The sequence below is a fragment of the Perissodus microlepis genome, chromosome 2 (genome assembly GCF_051167445.1).
Source record: "Perissodus microlepis isolate ML-2025 ecotype Zambia chromosome 2, ASM5116744v1, whole genome shotgun sequence".
Taxonomy (NCBI): Eukaryota; Metazoa; Chordata; class Actinopteri; order Cichliformes; family Cichlidae; genus Perissodus; species Perissodus microlepis.
Genome location: NC_140462.1, coordinates 32829146 through 32846457, shown reverse-complemented (window position 1 = coordinate 32846457; position 17312 = coordinate 32829146). Strand labels below are relative to the sequence as shown.

General features: G+C 41.5%; 2 protein-coding genes across 3 annotated transcripts; both read right to left on the bottom strand.

The window, feature by feature from the left end:
• Positions 1 to 238: 238 nt before the first annotated feature.
• igbp1 (immunoglobulin (CD79A) binding protein 1) lies at positions 239 to 6107 on the bottom strand. The gene is made up of 3 exons (XM_084908500.1): positions 5596 to 6107; positions 3042 to 3374; positions 239 to 760 (listed from the first exon to the last, which is right to left on the bottom strand). Exons 1-3 carry the CDS (start codon positions 6070 to 6072, stop codon positions 488 to 490), a joined length of 1083 nt encoding a protein of 360 aa, XP_084764626.1. The 5' UTR covers positions 6073 to 6107; the 3' UTR covers positions 239 to 487.
• Positions 6108 to 6804: 697 nt separating this feature from the next.
• On the bottom strand, positions 6805 to 16865 carry LOC146392997 (dolichyl-diphosphooligosaccharide--protein glycosyltransferase subunit MAGT1-like). Of its 2 annotated transcripts, none has more exons than XM_084908511.1 (10): positions 16672 to 16865; positions 16081 to 16250; positions 15882 to 15999; positions 15252 to 15392; positions 14970 to 15110; positions 11037 to 11126; positions 10441 to 10504; positions 8446 to 8520; positions 8045 to 8135; positions 6805 to 7941 (listed from the first exon to the last, which is right to left on the bottom strand). In XM_084908511.1, exons 1-10 carry the CDS (start codon positions 16765 to 16767, stop codon positions 7926 to 7928), a joined length of 1002 nt encoding a protein of 333 aa, XP_084764637.1. In that variant the 5' UTR covers positions 16768 to 16865; the 3' UTR covers positions 6805 to 7925. The 2 variants fall into 2 exon arrangements, with proteins under 2 accessions (XP_084764637.1, XP_084764645.1); XM_084908519.1 differs by having other exon boundaries at positions 16687 to 16856.
• Positions 16866 to 17312: the final 447 nt, after the last annotated feature.

Sequence of the window (17312 nt, the reverse complement as noted above, 5' to 3'; positions counted from 1 at the left end):
GCACAGCGACCAGCCATCATCTTCAAATCAGTGTGCGAGCAAAACGCTTCCAGTACGCAGCTGTGGGAACTGAGCAGATGATGCACGGAGACAGATTTCCGGGTCACAGGCAGACCAGAGACAATGAAGTGTCAGAGATCACGAACTCTTTCAGAGCTGTTTGATAAGTCATTCCTAAGCCTTGGGGAAACGAGGAGTCACACTCCCCATGACATAACAACAGGGATAAGCACGATGGTTTCAAGGTTCCAGCCAAATTGTGTATTTTTATTGTAAATGGAAACCACGACGGTACATAGGAGAATGTAATCCAATCAACAGAACGGTTATAACATGAGTTAATCAGCAGTAGTGTTCATCTCCAGACCAACTAACCTGCAGACAAAGTAATGAATGTACATATTTATTGATGCGGTGGTGTTGTTCTTCATTTAGTATAGAAATGAAGTGAGAGACAAGCCCGGTTAAACACACTTGTTGGTATGAGCTAGCCCATATTCTGGCGGTTTCCATAACCTCTGCGGTGAGTGTCTTTCCAGTCGTCCCAGTTTCTGGCTTTTAGCAGAGATTCATCGTCATCGTTTTCAACCTTCTTCTCTTTTTCTTCTTCGTCCGTCTCGCTCGGATCGCCGTGATCCTCCGCAGTGGGCTTCCTGGGTACACCCTGGTCAGGCAGGATGCCGCGTTTCTTGTGCTGCTCATACCAGTCATCAACTGTCATGGTAGGAAGACTGGGATAACCGGCCCCGAACACCTTAGCCTGTGTGAAAAGTGAACACATGGATTTAAAGACATCAATTCATGTTCAAGCAAATCGGAACAAATTGACTCAGATTTTTTTAAACAATAACTGATCTGATATGAGCTTGTTAAATGAAGACATTCAAAAATGTACCTTCACAGTTTTATGTTTTTGAGTGGCGTGATGTTCAAGTACAAAGAGCAGAGTGACATTTGTTACGTTTTTGATCCCTCATCAGATTTCAAGTACAGCACTTGCCTGAAAACTTCAGCTAATCAGCGTTTCAAGCTATTCAGTTGAGTGGCCATAAAGGAGGGTTTGTATCAGTAGGAAACGCTCTGAAACTTTCTGCTTGTTTGTGGTGATCAGCACCACAGGAATGATAAATAACTTGAAGCACACTCAGACCTGTGAGACTCACTGCGACACTGAGTCGGTGTAGTACATGCACACATTTCTGTTTGATGTAATATTCAACACTGAACTGTAACTTTAGTCTTTTTCAAGGAAGCACGTTTTTATTCAGTGTTTCCATAAAAGCCTCATCTTTATAGATTTACTTCCACTGGGGAGAACAGGTGAGGTTTAAGGCCTGGACAAGTTTGAAACCTTTTTGTCCTCCGCAATGAAAAAATGGCTCAAAAATAAAAACGGGATCATTTCAGCTCCTAATTTTATACATTCTGCACTCAGCTTTGCAGCATCACTGATAAGCAGCCAGGTGCTGCTCATTTTGCATTTTCACTTTATCCCGTCACCGTTTAAATCCATCTCCCCGGCTCTCTGTCCACCTGGCCTGCACCACTACACCTGCTGTCTTCACAATGTCTGCCCCCCTTCCTTCTTTCACTAATGGTATGATCCCAGTCTTTGCGTGTAATTGGCTGCATGGTGTGTCCATCAAAATAAAGAAGTATCCGTGCCTGCATGGATCCTCAGCAGGGCTGAAGATTCAGTCCCACATACTGACAGGCCTGTGACATAACTGCACCGTGAGTTTGACACGCCTGATCCAAACAGAAGGCATAATTCAAACTTTTACAGTAAAGCTTCAGATGCTACATAAAACATACAGATGAACTGTTATCGTAGTTTGATAGCATGTTTAAATTAGGTAGCTTGCTGAATGCTGGTGGCAGCCGTCCCACCTTGTTGCTGTGATTCCTCCACAGAGCAGGCTGAGGTCTACCAGCCTGTCTTCAAGGATTTGTAACATTAGTGAAATGAAACACAGCGGCCCCTCGCGTATCGCGGGAGTTACGTTCTAAAAATAACCTGCGATGAGTGAAATCTGCGAAGTAGCCAACTTTATTTTTTACAATTACTATAGATGTTTTAAGGCTGTAAAGCCCTCACTACACACTTTATACTCTTTTCTCAGACAGGCAGGAACATTTTCACACTTTTCTCTCGTTTAAACTCTCAAAGTTCAAAATAAGTCCAGCATTTCATCGACATTGTTGTTTGTTGGGGAGAAAACGTACAAACATACAGTGCAGCACTTCAGAGTCACACTGCTAGAGATCGAAGATTTATGTAAATGTGACAAGCTGAACGTAGCCAATCAGGACGCAGAACACAATACGCCGTTTAAAAAAGAAAAAGAAATTGCACACAAAAAAAAAATCAGTGAAACAGTGAGACCACTACAGGTGAAGCGTGTTATAGCGAGGGAGCACTGCATTATATTAATAAAACTGCATTAACATAAAGTTCCACAGGCCAATGAAAAATGACCATTCTGAACTCTTGTGATTATTTATTATTGCTCATCAATCATGTTGTCAGTGCAGTGGCTGAAACAGTGCAGCAATGAAACATGAACAGGGGGCAGATGAACTCTGAGACGTGTCACAGTGGATTACAGTCACATGGAGTCGGGATGGGAACTGATAAGAATTCAGTGATTCAGATTCCATTATCAATATTACTTATTGATTCTCATGGCGTTCTCACCAACACCATCACTAAGCAGCATATCAAAGACATTTGTGCCAATTCATTACATGTTGTGTGGTCAAATGTTTGTGCATGTTGGAGCTTTGCTTTGATCAGTGTTGGGTCATTACTGGGAAAAAGAAACGTGTTACACTGACACTGTTACAACGGTATCAGACATGGACTGGCCTCCCCAGACCCTGAACATCACTGAAGCTGTGACGCATCATCCTCACAGATGACTAACGAGCAGACCACTTTAGGAAATTACAATAAAGGCTGATTAAGAGAGTCCAGGCTGCACGTGCAACCTTGTGACTGCATGTACCTTAATCAGTCGTACAACAGCAAACCAGCTCACCTGCACAGCATCCTTGGTGAGGATGAAGGGTTTCATGGGGGGCCTGGGTGGGTGAGTGGGTTGCTTGGGAGCATTCTCCTTAAACATATCCATCTTTTTGAGTATCTCCACCTCTTGGTCAATGCTCTCTATGTCCTCCAAACACACAGCGACCCATCTTCGGACATTCAGGAGGTAAAAATCTCTGGTGACTTCATCATCAGCTTGTCCGCTCTCCACAGCTCTCCGAACATCAGACAGTTTGGCCTCAAGCTCCTTCTTCTGACGGTACCGCTCAATTTTAGCTTGTCTCTGTGCTGCCATAGCAACCAGGTTGGTCGGGCCGGGGAAAGACTGAAACAAAAAGCACACGTCACCGATTCATTATTAACACATCCTCCAAATCACACACAGGTGAACTCTGTTATTTAGAAGCTCTCGTGTAAACACACTCTAAAGAAACCATCACTTTCTGGTTGTGTGACTTAAATCTGTGGAGCTTGGTGACATTTTCCCATCGGACACACTTTTCTGTGACTGACTTATGTGACATAAATAAACCTTCATTAGCAGTGCAGTTAACAAAAAGAACCTGTTGTTATATGAACACTGCAGCGTGTTCAAAGTAAATGTATTCAATGTGCTGTGTTAGTTCATACAGAAACAAAGGCACAGGTGATTAGGGATGTACCAGTGATTTAGATCAAAGACCAACAAGACAGTTTATGGCTGATCCAATCAATTCAATTGTTGTTTACTTCAAAACTCATTGGTCGCTAACATGAAGTGAACAGCAGCTCGAGGATTTCACTCCAACAGCTTTTCTTTAGTGTCAATTTTGTAGAAAAACTAAACACAAAGAAACATTTTTCCTCTCTCACCATAATGTTCAGTGTGGCTTGAAATGCAAATATAACTTGTAAACGTCAAAAATGTGTGAAAATATAAATATATTTACAGAACAATCTGGTCCGTCTGTTTTCCACCTGGAGACAGTCTTTACACTTTGAAATACACTACAGGTCAAAAGTTTGAAAACACCACATTTTTGCAGTTTTCTATTGAGAATGATGCAGTTTGATGTCTCATTGCACTCTGAAATTAAACCACGGTACAAATAAGCACCTGGAGTTAAAAAAGCAATCATGGAATCAGTTTATAGACCAAAATATATCCTAAACCTCTGATTCTTCAAAGTGGCCACCTGACCCAGTGTTCAGCTGGAGTACCCGGAGAGAACCCACACAAACAAGGGGAGAACATGCAAACTCCACACAGAGAGGAGAGAACTCCTCAGAAGAAAACTGGCTTTGGTTGGCACAATCATAGAATGAAGCACACTTTGTCCTGTGGAGACCAGGCACAGGACTGGGAGTCCTCTGAAAGCTACCAATGAAGGATGTTCCTGGATTCGGGGCACATGCTGGTGACAACCTTGCCCCCTGTGCTCAGCAGCAGCTGCTGCCACTGATCCCTGGATACATTAGTCTGCATCAGAGCGTGACCCACAGCCCACCAACAAAATGAGAACAAGGTGCGAACTGTGCCCCTACAGGAGAACGGCAACCCAAGGCTGTGGAAAGTGTGTCTGCAAGGACCAATGTTTGCACATCCTGCTGCTCTCCAAGATGCACACACACAAACAAACTGAAATACACATTGTTATAGCATTTTTGTAAACTCAACCAATGAATGGCCATATTTAGCCACTAAAACAGCAAGTGGGAGGGGTTTTAGCATTCCTAAAAAGAAGTAACAATGCACAAAATACATTTAAAAAAATCATAGTTACTGATCTGCAATGATGGTTGAAAAAAAATAAGAGGTTTCATCAATTACACGGTGAAAGAAACTGCAACCATCTACTTTTCCCCCCTAAAACGTTGGTGGCAGTTTGTCATCTTACTGGCATTTAAAGGGTAAAAAAATCTGAATTTGAATAAAACAGCTGGTGCTAAGTGGAAAAATCAAGTGATATTTTTTGATATATATATAATAATAACTTGTTCACAAACACGTTCAGTGGGAGTTTTTCTGTAATGACGCATAAAAATCACTGAAACTTAATCACTGATATACATTCAGCTGCAGTGGTGGTTAAAATAAATGAGGCTGTAATTATTTGATTAAAAATGCTTTTGCATTTCGAAATTAGGATGATGTGATCTAACTGATACACTGAGCGGGACTTTTTTCTAAGCCCACTCCGGTGGGCTGGATTCAGTCATTATGCAAATGTCAGGTTGGAAACCTGCAGTCAGCTGAGACTGAAGACGTCACCTGGATGATGACGAAACGTTTCTCCCACTGAAAACGTCCAGATGAACAGAATCCCAGCACAAAAATAATAAATGCTTAATAATCAATTACTTATCCCAGAGTGTACTTTTAATTCTACACGAAAACCCACTGAGGAAACGCTCATGACAAGAACGGATGTTAGTGAGAAACAAACACACCCACCCATCTGCTGCTGACCAGTTCTGACCACGACCAAGCTGAGTGGGTAGTGTTTATGAACACAGCCGGAGGGTTAGCTCATTTGCTATTTACTTGCTCTTAGTTAGGTACTTACATTAGCTTTAGCGTTTCCATCTTCTGACCCTCCGTCAGGCCGTGCTTTTTCACCCGTGGAGTCTGGCAGTTTAAACTGTGACACCTTATACTCTTCACATCTCCTTAAAAAATCCATAAAGTAAGCGCGGGCCGTCTGGACTATTTCCAACCGTTTGTCCCGGGTGGTCTGCTTCATGGTCAGAGCTCCTAACAAAGCGGGCAGCAGCAGGTACTTCAGGTCTGCCGTGGCGACCTCCTCGAGCTCTTCGTTGCGACTAAACAAGTCGAGCTGAGCGACCATCCGGGAGGCTTCCTCTAACATTTGAACACCGCGCTTAACTTTCACCTGAATACTGTTTGAGCCAAGAGGCTCGTTTGTGCTGTCGACCTCCTCGAATATTTTCCAACCATGATCTAACAACTCTGATAATTTAAGAGGTTCTGCGTCCACATTTAATGGCTGTCTAACACTGTTGCTGTTCTCCGATTCCGCCATCTTGCAATATTTTCCGGGTTCGTTCTTCTTCTGTTTTTGAGGCTTAGTGTAGTATTACCGCCTCCTACAGGCAAACGTTAAAATAACACGTAAGACTAGATACACGAAATAAAAATATACTGCAGTCTCTCTATTAACTGCTCATAATCTGACCCGGAGGGTGAAAAAAAGCTATTATAAAATAATATTAACTCCATAATATTAATTAATTATTAATATGCTTTTGTATTTTGCCTGTCCTGTTCAGCACTGTAGCAATTACTGTGTAAAGGCCAAGAAACAGATTTATTTCCCCAACTGGACCTTTTGTTATACTTTGTCCACTTAACTGTCATAGCTGATTAGATTTTTATTAAGACTTTTTATTATTTATTTTATCTAAAAAAATTTACAGAACTGGAAAAGGTAAATAATAAATGTTGAATGTTACTGAGCAGCATACAGTACTAATAATGTATGATATGTTTAGAGGGAGCAGCCAACCGAGATAAGTGTTCGTAAGGTTTCTCTGTGTAGGCGCCTTATTGATATGACTATGAAAATATTCAAGTGTCACACTGACATCTGTTTTCTGAAGTGATATGTGGAATTATACAGTAAAAATACCAGAAACTTGGTTGACATCATGTGTTACGTTTGACTGCAGCAGAAATGTGCCTCTTAATCCATATCTGAGAAACTAAAAGTCTCTGCAGTCTGATGACGACACACACACACACACACACACAGATCCTCAGTTACGACACTTTAATATCAGCAACAGTCAGCTCTGACCAAATATTCCCTCTTTGTTGAACTTGATAACACACATTTAAAACACAACACACAAAATGCAACCTTCTCCCAGTCCTCATGTACACACACATGAAGACACGAGTCCCATCATGCTCTGCAGATAAGGCCCATTTGGAAAGAAGTATGAACAGTTAGCTTGACAACAAAGTACCAACATATTTTCATCAATCTGACATTTTTCATTTAAAAACAAAAGGGCCGTGATCACAATAATAAGACACCAATGATTACTGATTATGGGATTTTACTGAGCCACGTAATGAAAGTAACTTTTGTTTCTACAGATCATATTTTACATGTGAGGGCAGTGATCCCGACAACAGGTTTAGTTTGTTAACCCCAAACACAGGAAACTTTTCTGTTCCAGAAACAGAGCTAACTTTAACAGTTACTCCGGAAAATAAATGTCAAATATCACATTTAAATTTAAATGTGGGTTTAGAATCAAAACTATGCTCTCTGTTGACTGTTTGCCTAACTGCAACACAAGTGTACAAACTCAGTAAAAACCAAGCAGAGTATTACTAAAGGAGGGAAGTATTTGTACATAAAAAAGAAACGTGTAAGTGCACCAACAGATCCATATATGGTCTCAACTGATGTTTTAACAAAACCTTTTCAGTACAAATAGCACACAGAGTACTACTGCTGGATCCTAAGAGTCACAGCAACAACAGACTAATGTCTGCTGAGGTCTTAGCAACAAGAACTAAACAGTCCTGACTCATGTCTGCACTTTAAGACAAAAACACAGTCTGCAGGTTAGAAATGAATCACAAATCAAACAATATGGCCAAAGTTCAGACCGAGAAGACACCTTTTGGTACACGACTGTTCATGTTGCACAGCAGCGATCAGAGCTCTGTTGTTGTAAAGGAACCACTTGTGATATTGTAAAAGGCACCGTATGTATATGATGTACTGACTTTATTAAACAGATCAGAGGACAAATCATGGCTTGGCAAACAGTTTTTCATCAAAGATGCTGTGGACAGCACCCTGCAGCACGTCTGTCCTCTGACTTATACTTGCTCTGACTCTGGAGGAGCTGATCAGCACTAACTCATCAGGAAGCTGCAACAGAGACGAGACAACTTTCAGTCCATACGACACAAAGCACCATCTGAGCCGGTCGCAGTGGATTAAACAGGAGAATCCAATATTAACATGTTCACACCTGTATGGATATCCATGGTACTTGGCTCTGAAGATCGACAGCAACCAACTGAAGAACAGCATAACTAGACCGATACCTGCAACACACATAACTGACACGCAGGGTTCTGCTATTATACCTCCTTATGCATGATGCAGACAAGTAAACAAACTCAGGGATGATGATTTACTGACTGGTTTAGAGAAGGTTAGGTTAGACAAAGTTATTATCTGGAAACTCTGGAGTGTTTGTGTTTTCTATATTCGTACACAGATGCTCTGAGGTCAGAAGAACTTGGATCATACACAGGAATGCATGTACAACTGAGATGTTCTTGTTGCTCTCTGTTGGAAAATGATCTTAGACAACCTGAAGACACAATCTGTGTGTGTGTGTGTGTGTGTGTGTGTGTGTACACGTACTCTTTCTCTTTCCAATATCCATGTCTGAAGTAGCAGCTTCACACAGTAGAACTATTCCCATGGTAACAGCCGCATCTGACAGCTGGGTCAAGGGTTGAACGAGTTTATAGCATCCATCTACTCACAGCTAAGCTTTTACCTTATTGCCACCATTCACCCCAGAAATAAACACAGACAAGGCTACGAGAACCAAGACTCTGCCAGGAAACTGAGCAGGTACAAAGGCCTGAGCCACTGGGACAGGGCCCAGCTGTTCTCTGTGTCAAAGTACCAGAACCAGACTGGTACCTCCAGGGGAAAAATGTAATCAATTTAAAAAATATACTCAGACATGAATCAACACTAACATTTAATGGAATCATTGTGCTGCATTTTGGCTTCCTGCAGCTGACACAACCTCACACAGCACTGCTGCACACAGAGCTCATCCCTGAGAAAGCTTCTGCACACAGTGGCCCAAAATGACCAAGTGAAGAAAGTCTGCTGGAAATTCTTGCAAATGTATGCAAAATTAAAAACCCAAAACTATCACATGTACATAAATATTTATTTGCCATGAAAGTCAAAGTTAAGCAGCTGTGTCCTGTTTCTGCTGCTTTACTATGTGACTGAGGCCCAGCTGTGGTAAAGGCACACACTCGTCTATGTGAGCTCTGACATGCACCAAGTCCAAGCAGTGGTCTGTAGACAGCAGTGAGGCTTAGCTCTGGGTGAGTGTACAGAAACATTTCTACAGCACTGAAGGTCTTAATGACGTTTTCTCCATCATCAGTAAATAAAGTAAACGAGGACTCTTCCTACAGCTGGCTGCCCGGCCAAGCTGACTGATCGGGACAGAAGGGCCTTAGTAGCGACACCCCTGGGTGAAAGGCACAGGACAACCTGTCAGGAGTTGGACCAAAGCCACCAGAAGGACTCTCAGACCAGGAACATAGTTCTCTGATTAAACAGAGCCTGAAGTCCTGGCCTGAATCCCAAAGGTCATGTCTGGAGGAAAACGGGCACCGCCTGGACGGTGCTATCCCTACAATGAAGCCTGGTGGTGGCAGCATCACAGTGTGGGGATAAACTTTGGCAACAGAAACTGGGAGACAGTCAGGGTCGAGGAAAGATGTATCTACAGACACGATGATGATAGCCAACTCCAGAGCGCTCTGGACCTCAGACTGGGGGTAGGCTGAGCTTCCAATAGAACAAGGAGTGGGTTCAGGACCACTCTGTAAAATACTCTTGAGCAGCAGAGCAGGAGCCCAGATCTGAACGTGGCTGAATCCCTCCGGACAGATTTGAAAATGGCTGTAAACCAACACTTTTAATAAAATCTAAAGGTGCTTGAGAGGTTTTGGAAAGAAGAATGCTAAGAAGAAAGAGCTGCTAGCAAACTTTCACTTTTTCCTGTGTGTAAAATTTTGAGGCAAAAAGTTTCTGTATTGGATTTTGGAATAACACAGGTGGTGTTTACAGTTTGATGTGCTAGTTCAGAATAATGTCGCACATAAAACTGAGAAAAATGAAAAAGCTACAAAGGTGCTTTGTGTCACAGCTACACTGTGGGCCGTGAAGTTATTTCAACAGTGGAGACAGGTGTGCCGATCACAGCCTACTATTCTGTCAAACATGCATAAGTTAGACAACTAAGAGACATGGCTGAAATCCCCTGTGTCCCACCAGAGGGAGGCCCCGGGGCAGACCCAGGACATGCCCGAGATCTGGCCTGGGAACACCTCAGCGTGTCCCTGGAGAAGCTGCAGGAGGTGGCTGTGAGAGGGAGGTCTTGGACTCACAGCTTAGGCTGCCGCCTGCGCGACCCGGCCCCGCACAAGTGGCAGAAAACAGAATTTTTAAAAAATGGCCCAATATGTTAAAAAGGAGATCATGTGTTTGGTGCAGAGGGAAGCCATTGTTATCCATGGAAGGTTGTTGAGCTGACAGAGTGTGTGTGTGTTTAGTGGACACGGCCATACAAGTGTTCATCTGCAGAAAGCTGAAGGATACTGAAGAGGAGGACGATGTGCGTCTCTGCCACGAACTGTGCCTGACTGCTGCCGTGGATGTAACTCTGAAAACACACAGTAATATCTCTCACTTTTCAAATCAATGTATTTTCTTAGACTGGTCAAAAGATTACATGCAGTAAATGTGGCCATGAGTGTCAGGGTGACCAGCGCACATCTTTAATAACCCATCACTGCGTGCTCTCTAACGAATATGAATTTATTTGGGATTTTCTCCACACAGGCTCACAACTTTTAATCTTTTAAGACGGATTCGTTTCTTGTTAGTGATCATTATTCACTACAACTTTATACTTCCTTTATTTATTTCTACTGACTAGTATATATGTGTGAGGCCATGTGTGGAATAAAGAAAATCCAAAAAATATTCAGCTCGAGTCATTAAAGACGTGTCGTCCAATCATTCAGCACCGTAACCTGCATGACATTCATGGTCATGATGATGTCATCTTCTGACCGCTTCAGTCAGCTTACAGTGACACACGTCAGTTAAGTGCGTTGTTAAATAGTTGTAGTAACTCTGTTGGAGCCAACATGTTATATTAGTGACATGAATGAAGTGTATGTGTGTCTTACAACTTGTCCTGTGCTGGGGTTTTTGTGAGCATAAGGTGGTCCTCTGATGTGGTTCCACATCTGGCCTGAAGTCATGACCAGGACAAAGCACTGAAACACAAATAAGATGCGTAAAACACAAAGACGTAGGAGCTGTTGGGTGCTTTACGTGAACAAAAACATCTCATTTGACTGTAAGAGATTCACTATGTTCACACATTTTATCACAAAAAACCAAAACAAAGGAAACAGCTCTCCGGTTGTTTCCACCGTCTCCAGATTATTCCAGGCAAGTGTGTTTGTTTTATGATCATTATATATCAAATGTACAGAATTAAACTGACAGTTGGTCCTTCCCAGCTCATCCGATGTACTGCACCAGTTACACTGAATCACATGCATGTATAGTACTGTGCAAAAGTCTTGAGCGCCGCTATTTCTTTATCTTTTGCTAACAAAACCAGAATATTGAATATTGAAATGGAATTGTAAACACAAGGTCATGCAGTATATAGTACATTTACATATTCTAACGAGTCTGAAAGCCAATATTTGGTATGACCACCTTTACTTTTAAACACAGTGTGATCTCTTTGAGTGATCTCTTTGAGTGATCTCTTTGTGTGATCTCTTTGAGTGATCTCTTTGAGTGATCTCTTTGAGTGATCTCTTTGAGTGATCTCTTTGTGTGATCTCTTTGTGTGATCTCTTTGAGTGATCTCTTTGTGTGATCTCTTTGAGTGATCTCTTTGTGTGATCTCTTTGAGTGATCTCTTTGTGTGATCTCTTTGAGTGATCTCTTTGTGTGATCTCTTTGTGTGATCTCTTTGAGTGATCTCTTTGTGTGATCTCTTTGAGTGATCTCTTTGAGTGATCTCTTTGTGTGATCTCTTTGAGTGATCTCTTTGAGTGATCTCTTTGAGTGATCTCTTTGTGTGATCTCTTTGAGTGATCTCTTTGAGTGATCTCTTTGTGTGATCTCTTTGTGTGATCTCTTTGAGTGATCTCTTTGTGTGATCTCTTTGAGTGATCTCTTTGAGTGATCTCTTTGTGTGATCTCTTTGAGTGATCTCTTTGAGTGATCTCTTTGTGTGATCTCTTTGAGTGATCTCTTTGAGTGATCTCTTTGAGTGATCTCTTTGTGTGATCTCTTTGAGTGATCTCTTTGAGTGATCTCTTTGTGTGATCTCTTTGTGTGATCTCTTTGAGTGATCTCTTTGTGTGATCTCTTTGAGTGATCTCTTTGTGTGATCTCTTTGAGTGATCTCTTTGTGTGATCTCTTTGAGTGATCTCTTTGTGTGATCTCTTTGTGTGATCTCTTTGAGTGATCTCTTTGTGTGATCTCTTTGAGTGATCTCTTTGAGTGATCTCTTTGTGTGATCTCTTTGAGTGATCTCTTTGAGTGATCTCTTTGAGTGATCTCTTTGTGTGATCTCTTTGAGTGATCTCTTTGTGTGATCTCTTTGTGTGATCTCTTTGAGTGATCTCTTTGTGTGATCTCTTTGAGTGATCTCTTTGAGTGATCTCTTTGTGTGATCTCTTTGAGTGATCTCTTTGAGTGATCTCTTTGTGTGATCTCTTTGAGTGATCTCTTTGAGTGATCTCTTTGAGTGATCTCTTTGAGTGATCTCTTTGAGTGATCTCTTTGAGTGATCTCTTTGTGTGATCTCTTTGAGTGATCTCTTTGAGTGATCTCTTTGAGTGATCTCTTTGTGTGATCTCTTTGAGTGATCTCTTTGTGTGATCTCTTTGAGTGATCTCTTTGTGTGATCTCTTTGTGTGATCTCTTTGTGTGATCTCTTTGAGTGATCTCTTTGTGTGATCTCTTTGTGTGATCTCTTTGTGTGATCTCTTTGAGTGATCTCTTTGAGTGATCTCTTTGAGTGATCTCTTTGTGTGATCTCTTTGAGTGATCTCTTTGTGTGATCTCTTTGAGTGATCTCTTTGAGTGATCTCTTTGTGTGATCTCTTTGAGTGATCTCTTTGTGTGATCTCTTTGTGTGATCTCTTTGTGTGATCTCTTTGAGTGATCTCTTTGTGTGATCTCCAGGACACATCAAGCCCTTCTTTGCACGTTAGCTGCATTTTGTTCAGTTCTCTGTCATGAAAATCATCTAATCTGTCACAATTTTAATGATACCCAGTGCCTGGAAATTATTTTGCCCTTTTTATTGAAAAACTGGAGACTGTGTTTGCTTAATGTCAGACTTTTTACTCACATGCTGCTCCTAAATACGTTTGTATTACAGGTCTGTGTTCAGTCACACGTGTCAGTGAAGCACACTGTGTTAAACAACTGTTTGAATTACTCGAATGGTTGAAGCTCCGTCTCTTTCTTTAACATTTCTAGGCCCTTTAGATTGTTATGACTTGCATGTTTGTATTTCTTGTTGGACCTGAAACACTACATGTATAAACCTGCACCGTGGAGGCCTGCTCTTAAAAACTGATTTAACAGTCTGAAGCTGGATTTAAGTGCTTAAAGTTTTAAAACTTGTTTCATGCCATCGTCTGGGTTGGTTGGTTGGTGGCTACTAAGAGACCTACATTAGTTTATGTTAGCTAAGTAGTAACAGAACCAATAAGTCAGTGGATTATAAGGAGAGTTTAAGGGGGTCGAGTTTGTGCTGTCGCTGGCTGCAACAGTGAGTTTTATGTTAAAACTCACGGTCCATGTTCACACTGCAGAGGCACACAATCAGCTGTCAGAGCAGAACACGAAATGCAACCAACACTACTGAATGCAATCACAGTCTCTCTTTTCCCACCTAAAACTAAGCAGTTCACAGTTACAGGCACCACATGCACATCCCTCCACAAACATGTTTCTTATTGAAACACAGTCATGTCCTCCCCACATCAACCTTTTTACCCTGCACACGTGCTGATTGGATTCCTGTTCGTGCGTCACTAAGAAACACGTTTGTGACTTGATTGGCATGTAGAGCGTGTTATGTTGTGAAATGTCTGCATGTGATTGGGAAGAGAAAGATGATTTTATTGGATAAAATAGTGCTGATCGCTCCGCTCGGGGCACCCGGACAGACAAGGAACAACCTGTTTCTGACTCCGGCTTCTTGTTGCAGTGTCACCCAACTCAAACAGGCTCTCCTTCACACCAAAAGGAAGCGGTGTCATGTGATTGTGGTGGGGCAAAATTCCTCCACCCACTGTAAAATACAATGACAGCTTGGCCACTGTATTTAACACGTCACCTTCCACAAACCGGTGCCTGCTCCTATGTCATTTTAATGAATGTATACTTTAACATTTACAATATTATTTTGTTCTACGAAATTAGAAAAAGATGCTGACATATCCAAGCGTTTGGCTAATAGATCTTTGGGAGTCATCTTTTGGGGGAAATGTATTATTGCAACAGGCTGGTAGCAGCAAAGTGCCGGGATTATTGGATCATTCGTCTGTGTAGACACAACAAAGGTTAATCTTTTGAGCTAGATGCCTTTTTTTACACATAAGCCAGTGTTAAGTGCCTCAACAAGTCCTCTGAAAACTGTCAGGTGCAAGTACTGAACCAAAAATGATTGAAAAAGGAGCCAGTGTCTAAAGAAACCCTGAAACAAAAAAGACAGCTCGGAGAACTGAAAGTCTGGCTTTATGGAAGCAAAACAAAGTCAAGACTCCTGCACACTAATGTAGAATACAGTTCTTACAGTAACTGTGGAGGAAAGCGCCCACAGGAGAACTACACCTGCTACAGCAGATCTACTTTGTTTCTAGTTTGTAGTGTGACTTGTATTGAGCCACAGATAATGTGCACACCCATGTATACCGTCACATTTCACAACACTATAAGGCTATCTGACGTGCGTTTGGACATGGTGTGGAGATGGACGACAGAAGATTTTGATCTTTTTTTTCTGAACTTGGATCACCAGAGAAAAAGCAAATAAGCATTTCAGCATGTATGTGTATATGATGGTAGTTTTTACCAGTGCGGAGAAGGCCCAGACATTTGTGTTGAAGAGAAACTCTAAATTGTGTCTTCGTAGATATGCAAGTCCACCAATCACAGACAGAAGGAATCCCAGCAGGAGAGGCCCTGCATAGTTGGGAGGACGAATGACACGGATCTGAAACACACAAACATGAGAGTAGACTTCAGAGGCTCTCACCATGCCCGTGTTTGAATGTGTTTGTTTGCTTTAATTAGAAGTCTGAATTCATTTTATTGCAAACATCTTCACTGATCTCATTGAAACGTTTACGCTTACTTGTACATCAGTTCTGTCTGCCACCCATCTAGCCAGCTGCTCAGCCGCGAAGCCTCGGACCTGGAGCTCATACGTATCAGACCTTCGAGGTTTTCCTTTGGATGGGAAATGGAGGAATGTTGGGGCAGAATTCATATTCAGCTGAAAATACAGAGAGAATCAGAAGATTAGATATGTGTAGTGATGGGATTTAACAAGTTAGACTCCTCTTGGATGTCTGATTAAATGTAATCAAATATGTTCTAATATTTATCATCTTTTACTACAGACAAAGGTACAGGGCGAACATGCAAACACAACAGGGAAACAGCCCAGGGGTTGAACACTGCACACATTTTTAGGTCAACTAAATTTGTTTAAACAAATGTATTGTACAAAACGAAAGTGTGATAATATTAAAATAACTGAAGCAGTCTGCGATCTAACCACTCATTTAAAAAAAAGGTGCTCCAGTACAGCTATTGTTGAATGATTTTATGAAGAAAAAACATGTTTTCATTAAACCAAATGAGTGCCAGCATTAAATTATTATAAAATTACGAAGTTTCTCTAAAATTGCTTCATTATATATACACAAGTTGGCCTGACTGAGATGTTTTTAAATGCATGAAAACAAATAAAATGTCTCACCATCTGAAATACATCTGATCCTTCATCAAAGTCGACAGACGCAAAAAAGACTTTATTGGTAAAGGCAGAAGAAAAACGCCAGGAGTTAGCCAGCACCTGGAACTCCTCATCAGCTTGCCTGAAAAGGAAACATGTTTTAAAGTCACAAATCCAAGCTGGAATAAAAGAAGTGCATGTTCTTCCTGTTGCTACTTGTTACCTGCACACTCCACATTGTCTCTGTGGCTGCAGTGCTGTAAACATGATGACCACTGAGTAGTTTCTAGGGGGAGCCTTGACAAAACGACGAAACTTATCTCCATTCATTTTGATGACTGATCGTTTGGAGGCCCACTCCATCATCTGCGTCACCTTCTCTGACAGCAGAGTCTACACACACACAAAGATACCAACACAACTGCTAAAGCTCCAGTAGCAAAAACAAACGTCTTTCTATTGTCTATGCATTTTATTTTCGTTCAGTTAAACGCGCCCTTTAGGCGTTAGAATAAAGGTAATTAATGTTTAATTCATTTCCGGTTTAATAACGCCCAGTCAAGTTTACAACCAGTAGTTGGGTTAGTCGGAGCTAACAACTGTGATCAAACTAATGCTGTCTGATGAAACTAGCATGTTATTTAAGCTACTGCTGTAACTGCTAAAACTACTTTAGATAATGAGTAACTGAGCTCTTTCTAGCAGCTGTTAGCTTAAGCTAGCTACCAAGAATGATGCGGAAACAGACGACGTGCAACTTTGACGAAGTTGGAAAAACTCCCTCCAAAGTTTAACAACTTCCTTGGCTACACACCACTGAAGACATCACCTCTTTCTTCTTCTGCGCCTCAGCGGGTTCATAGAAGAAGACAGCGAGAAGAAGCAGCGAAGTCAAAACTTTTCCTAACATTCTGCTGCACTATCCACACTACTACCAAACACGCGCGCGCGCTCGCGAACACGCGATAATATCCTGTCAGCTTTCCATTGGTCACATCTCAGCCAATCACACAGAGAGCAGTCCTTCCTTCTGGTTTCTTTCTTCTTCGTTTCAAAAACCGATTTGAAACAAGCTGCACATTGCCGCCACCTACAGCTGTGCTGCAGAGCCAGGTACCTGGAGTAAGGATACCTCAAAATAAGAGGAAAAACAACCGTGAAATACGAACTCTGTTTCAAAAAGACAGAACTTGTGTCCCAACGGCTGTCGCCTACTGGAATAACTTATACCGGGACCTGGAATGGGAGAAGATTTGGACCTTACCGTCGAAATTTCTATTAAATAACAAAGTAAAGAAAATATCTTTTAAAGTTATTCATCGTTTTTACCCAACCAGATCTTTTCTTGTACGTTATAAAAAGGACATTGATATTAACTGTACATTTTGTAATTGTGTGAAGGAAGATATTTCTCATTTATTTTGGTCATGCTTATACACGAATCTTTTCTGGCAA

Excerpts from the sequence above, each read along its gene's own strand:
- igbp1 (XM_084908500.1), bottom strand. The coding sequence starts at position 6,072 with ATGGCGGAATCGGAGAACAGCAACAGTGTTAGACAGCCATTAAATGTG. Across the intron at positions 3,375-5,595 it reads ATGGAAACGCTAAAGCTAAT|TCTTTCCCCGGCCCGACCAA; the intron begins GTAAGTACCTAA and ends TTTTTGTTTCAG. Across the intron at positions 761-3,041 it reads TCACCAAGGATGCTGTGCAG|GCTAAGGTGTTCGGGGCCGG; the intron begins GTGAGCTGGTTT and ends CTTTTCACACAG.
- LOC146392997 (XM_084908511.1), bottom strand. The coding sequence starts at position 16,767 with ATGTTAGGAAAAGTTTTGACTTCGCTGCTTCTTCTCGCTGTCTTCTTC. Across the intron at positions 16,251-16,671 it reads AAGAGGTGATGTCTTCAGTG|ACTCTGCTGTCAGAGAAGGT; the intron begins GTGTGTAGCCAA and ends GTGTGTGTGTAG. Across the intron at positions 10,505-11,036 it reads ACCCCAGCACAGGACAAGTT|AGTTACATCCACGGCAGCAG; the intron begins GTAAGACACACA and ends GTGTGTTTTCAG.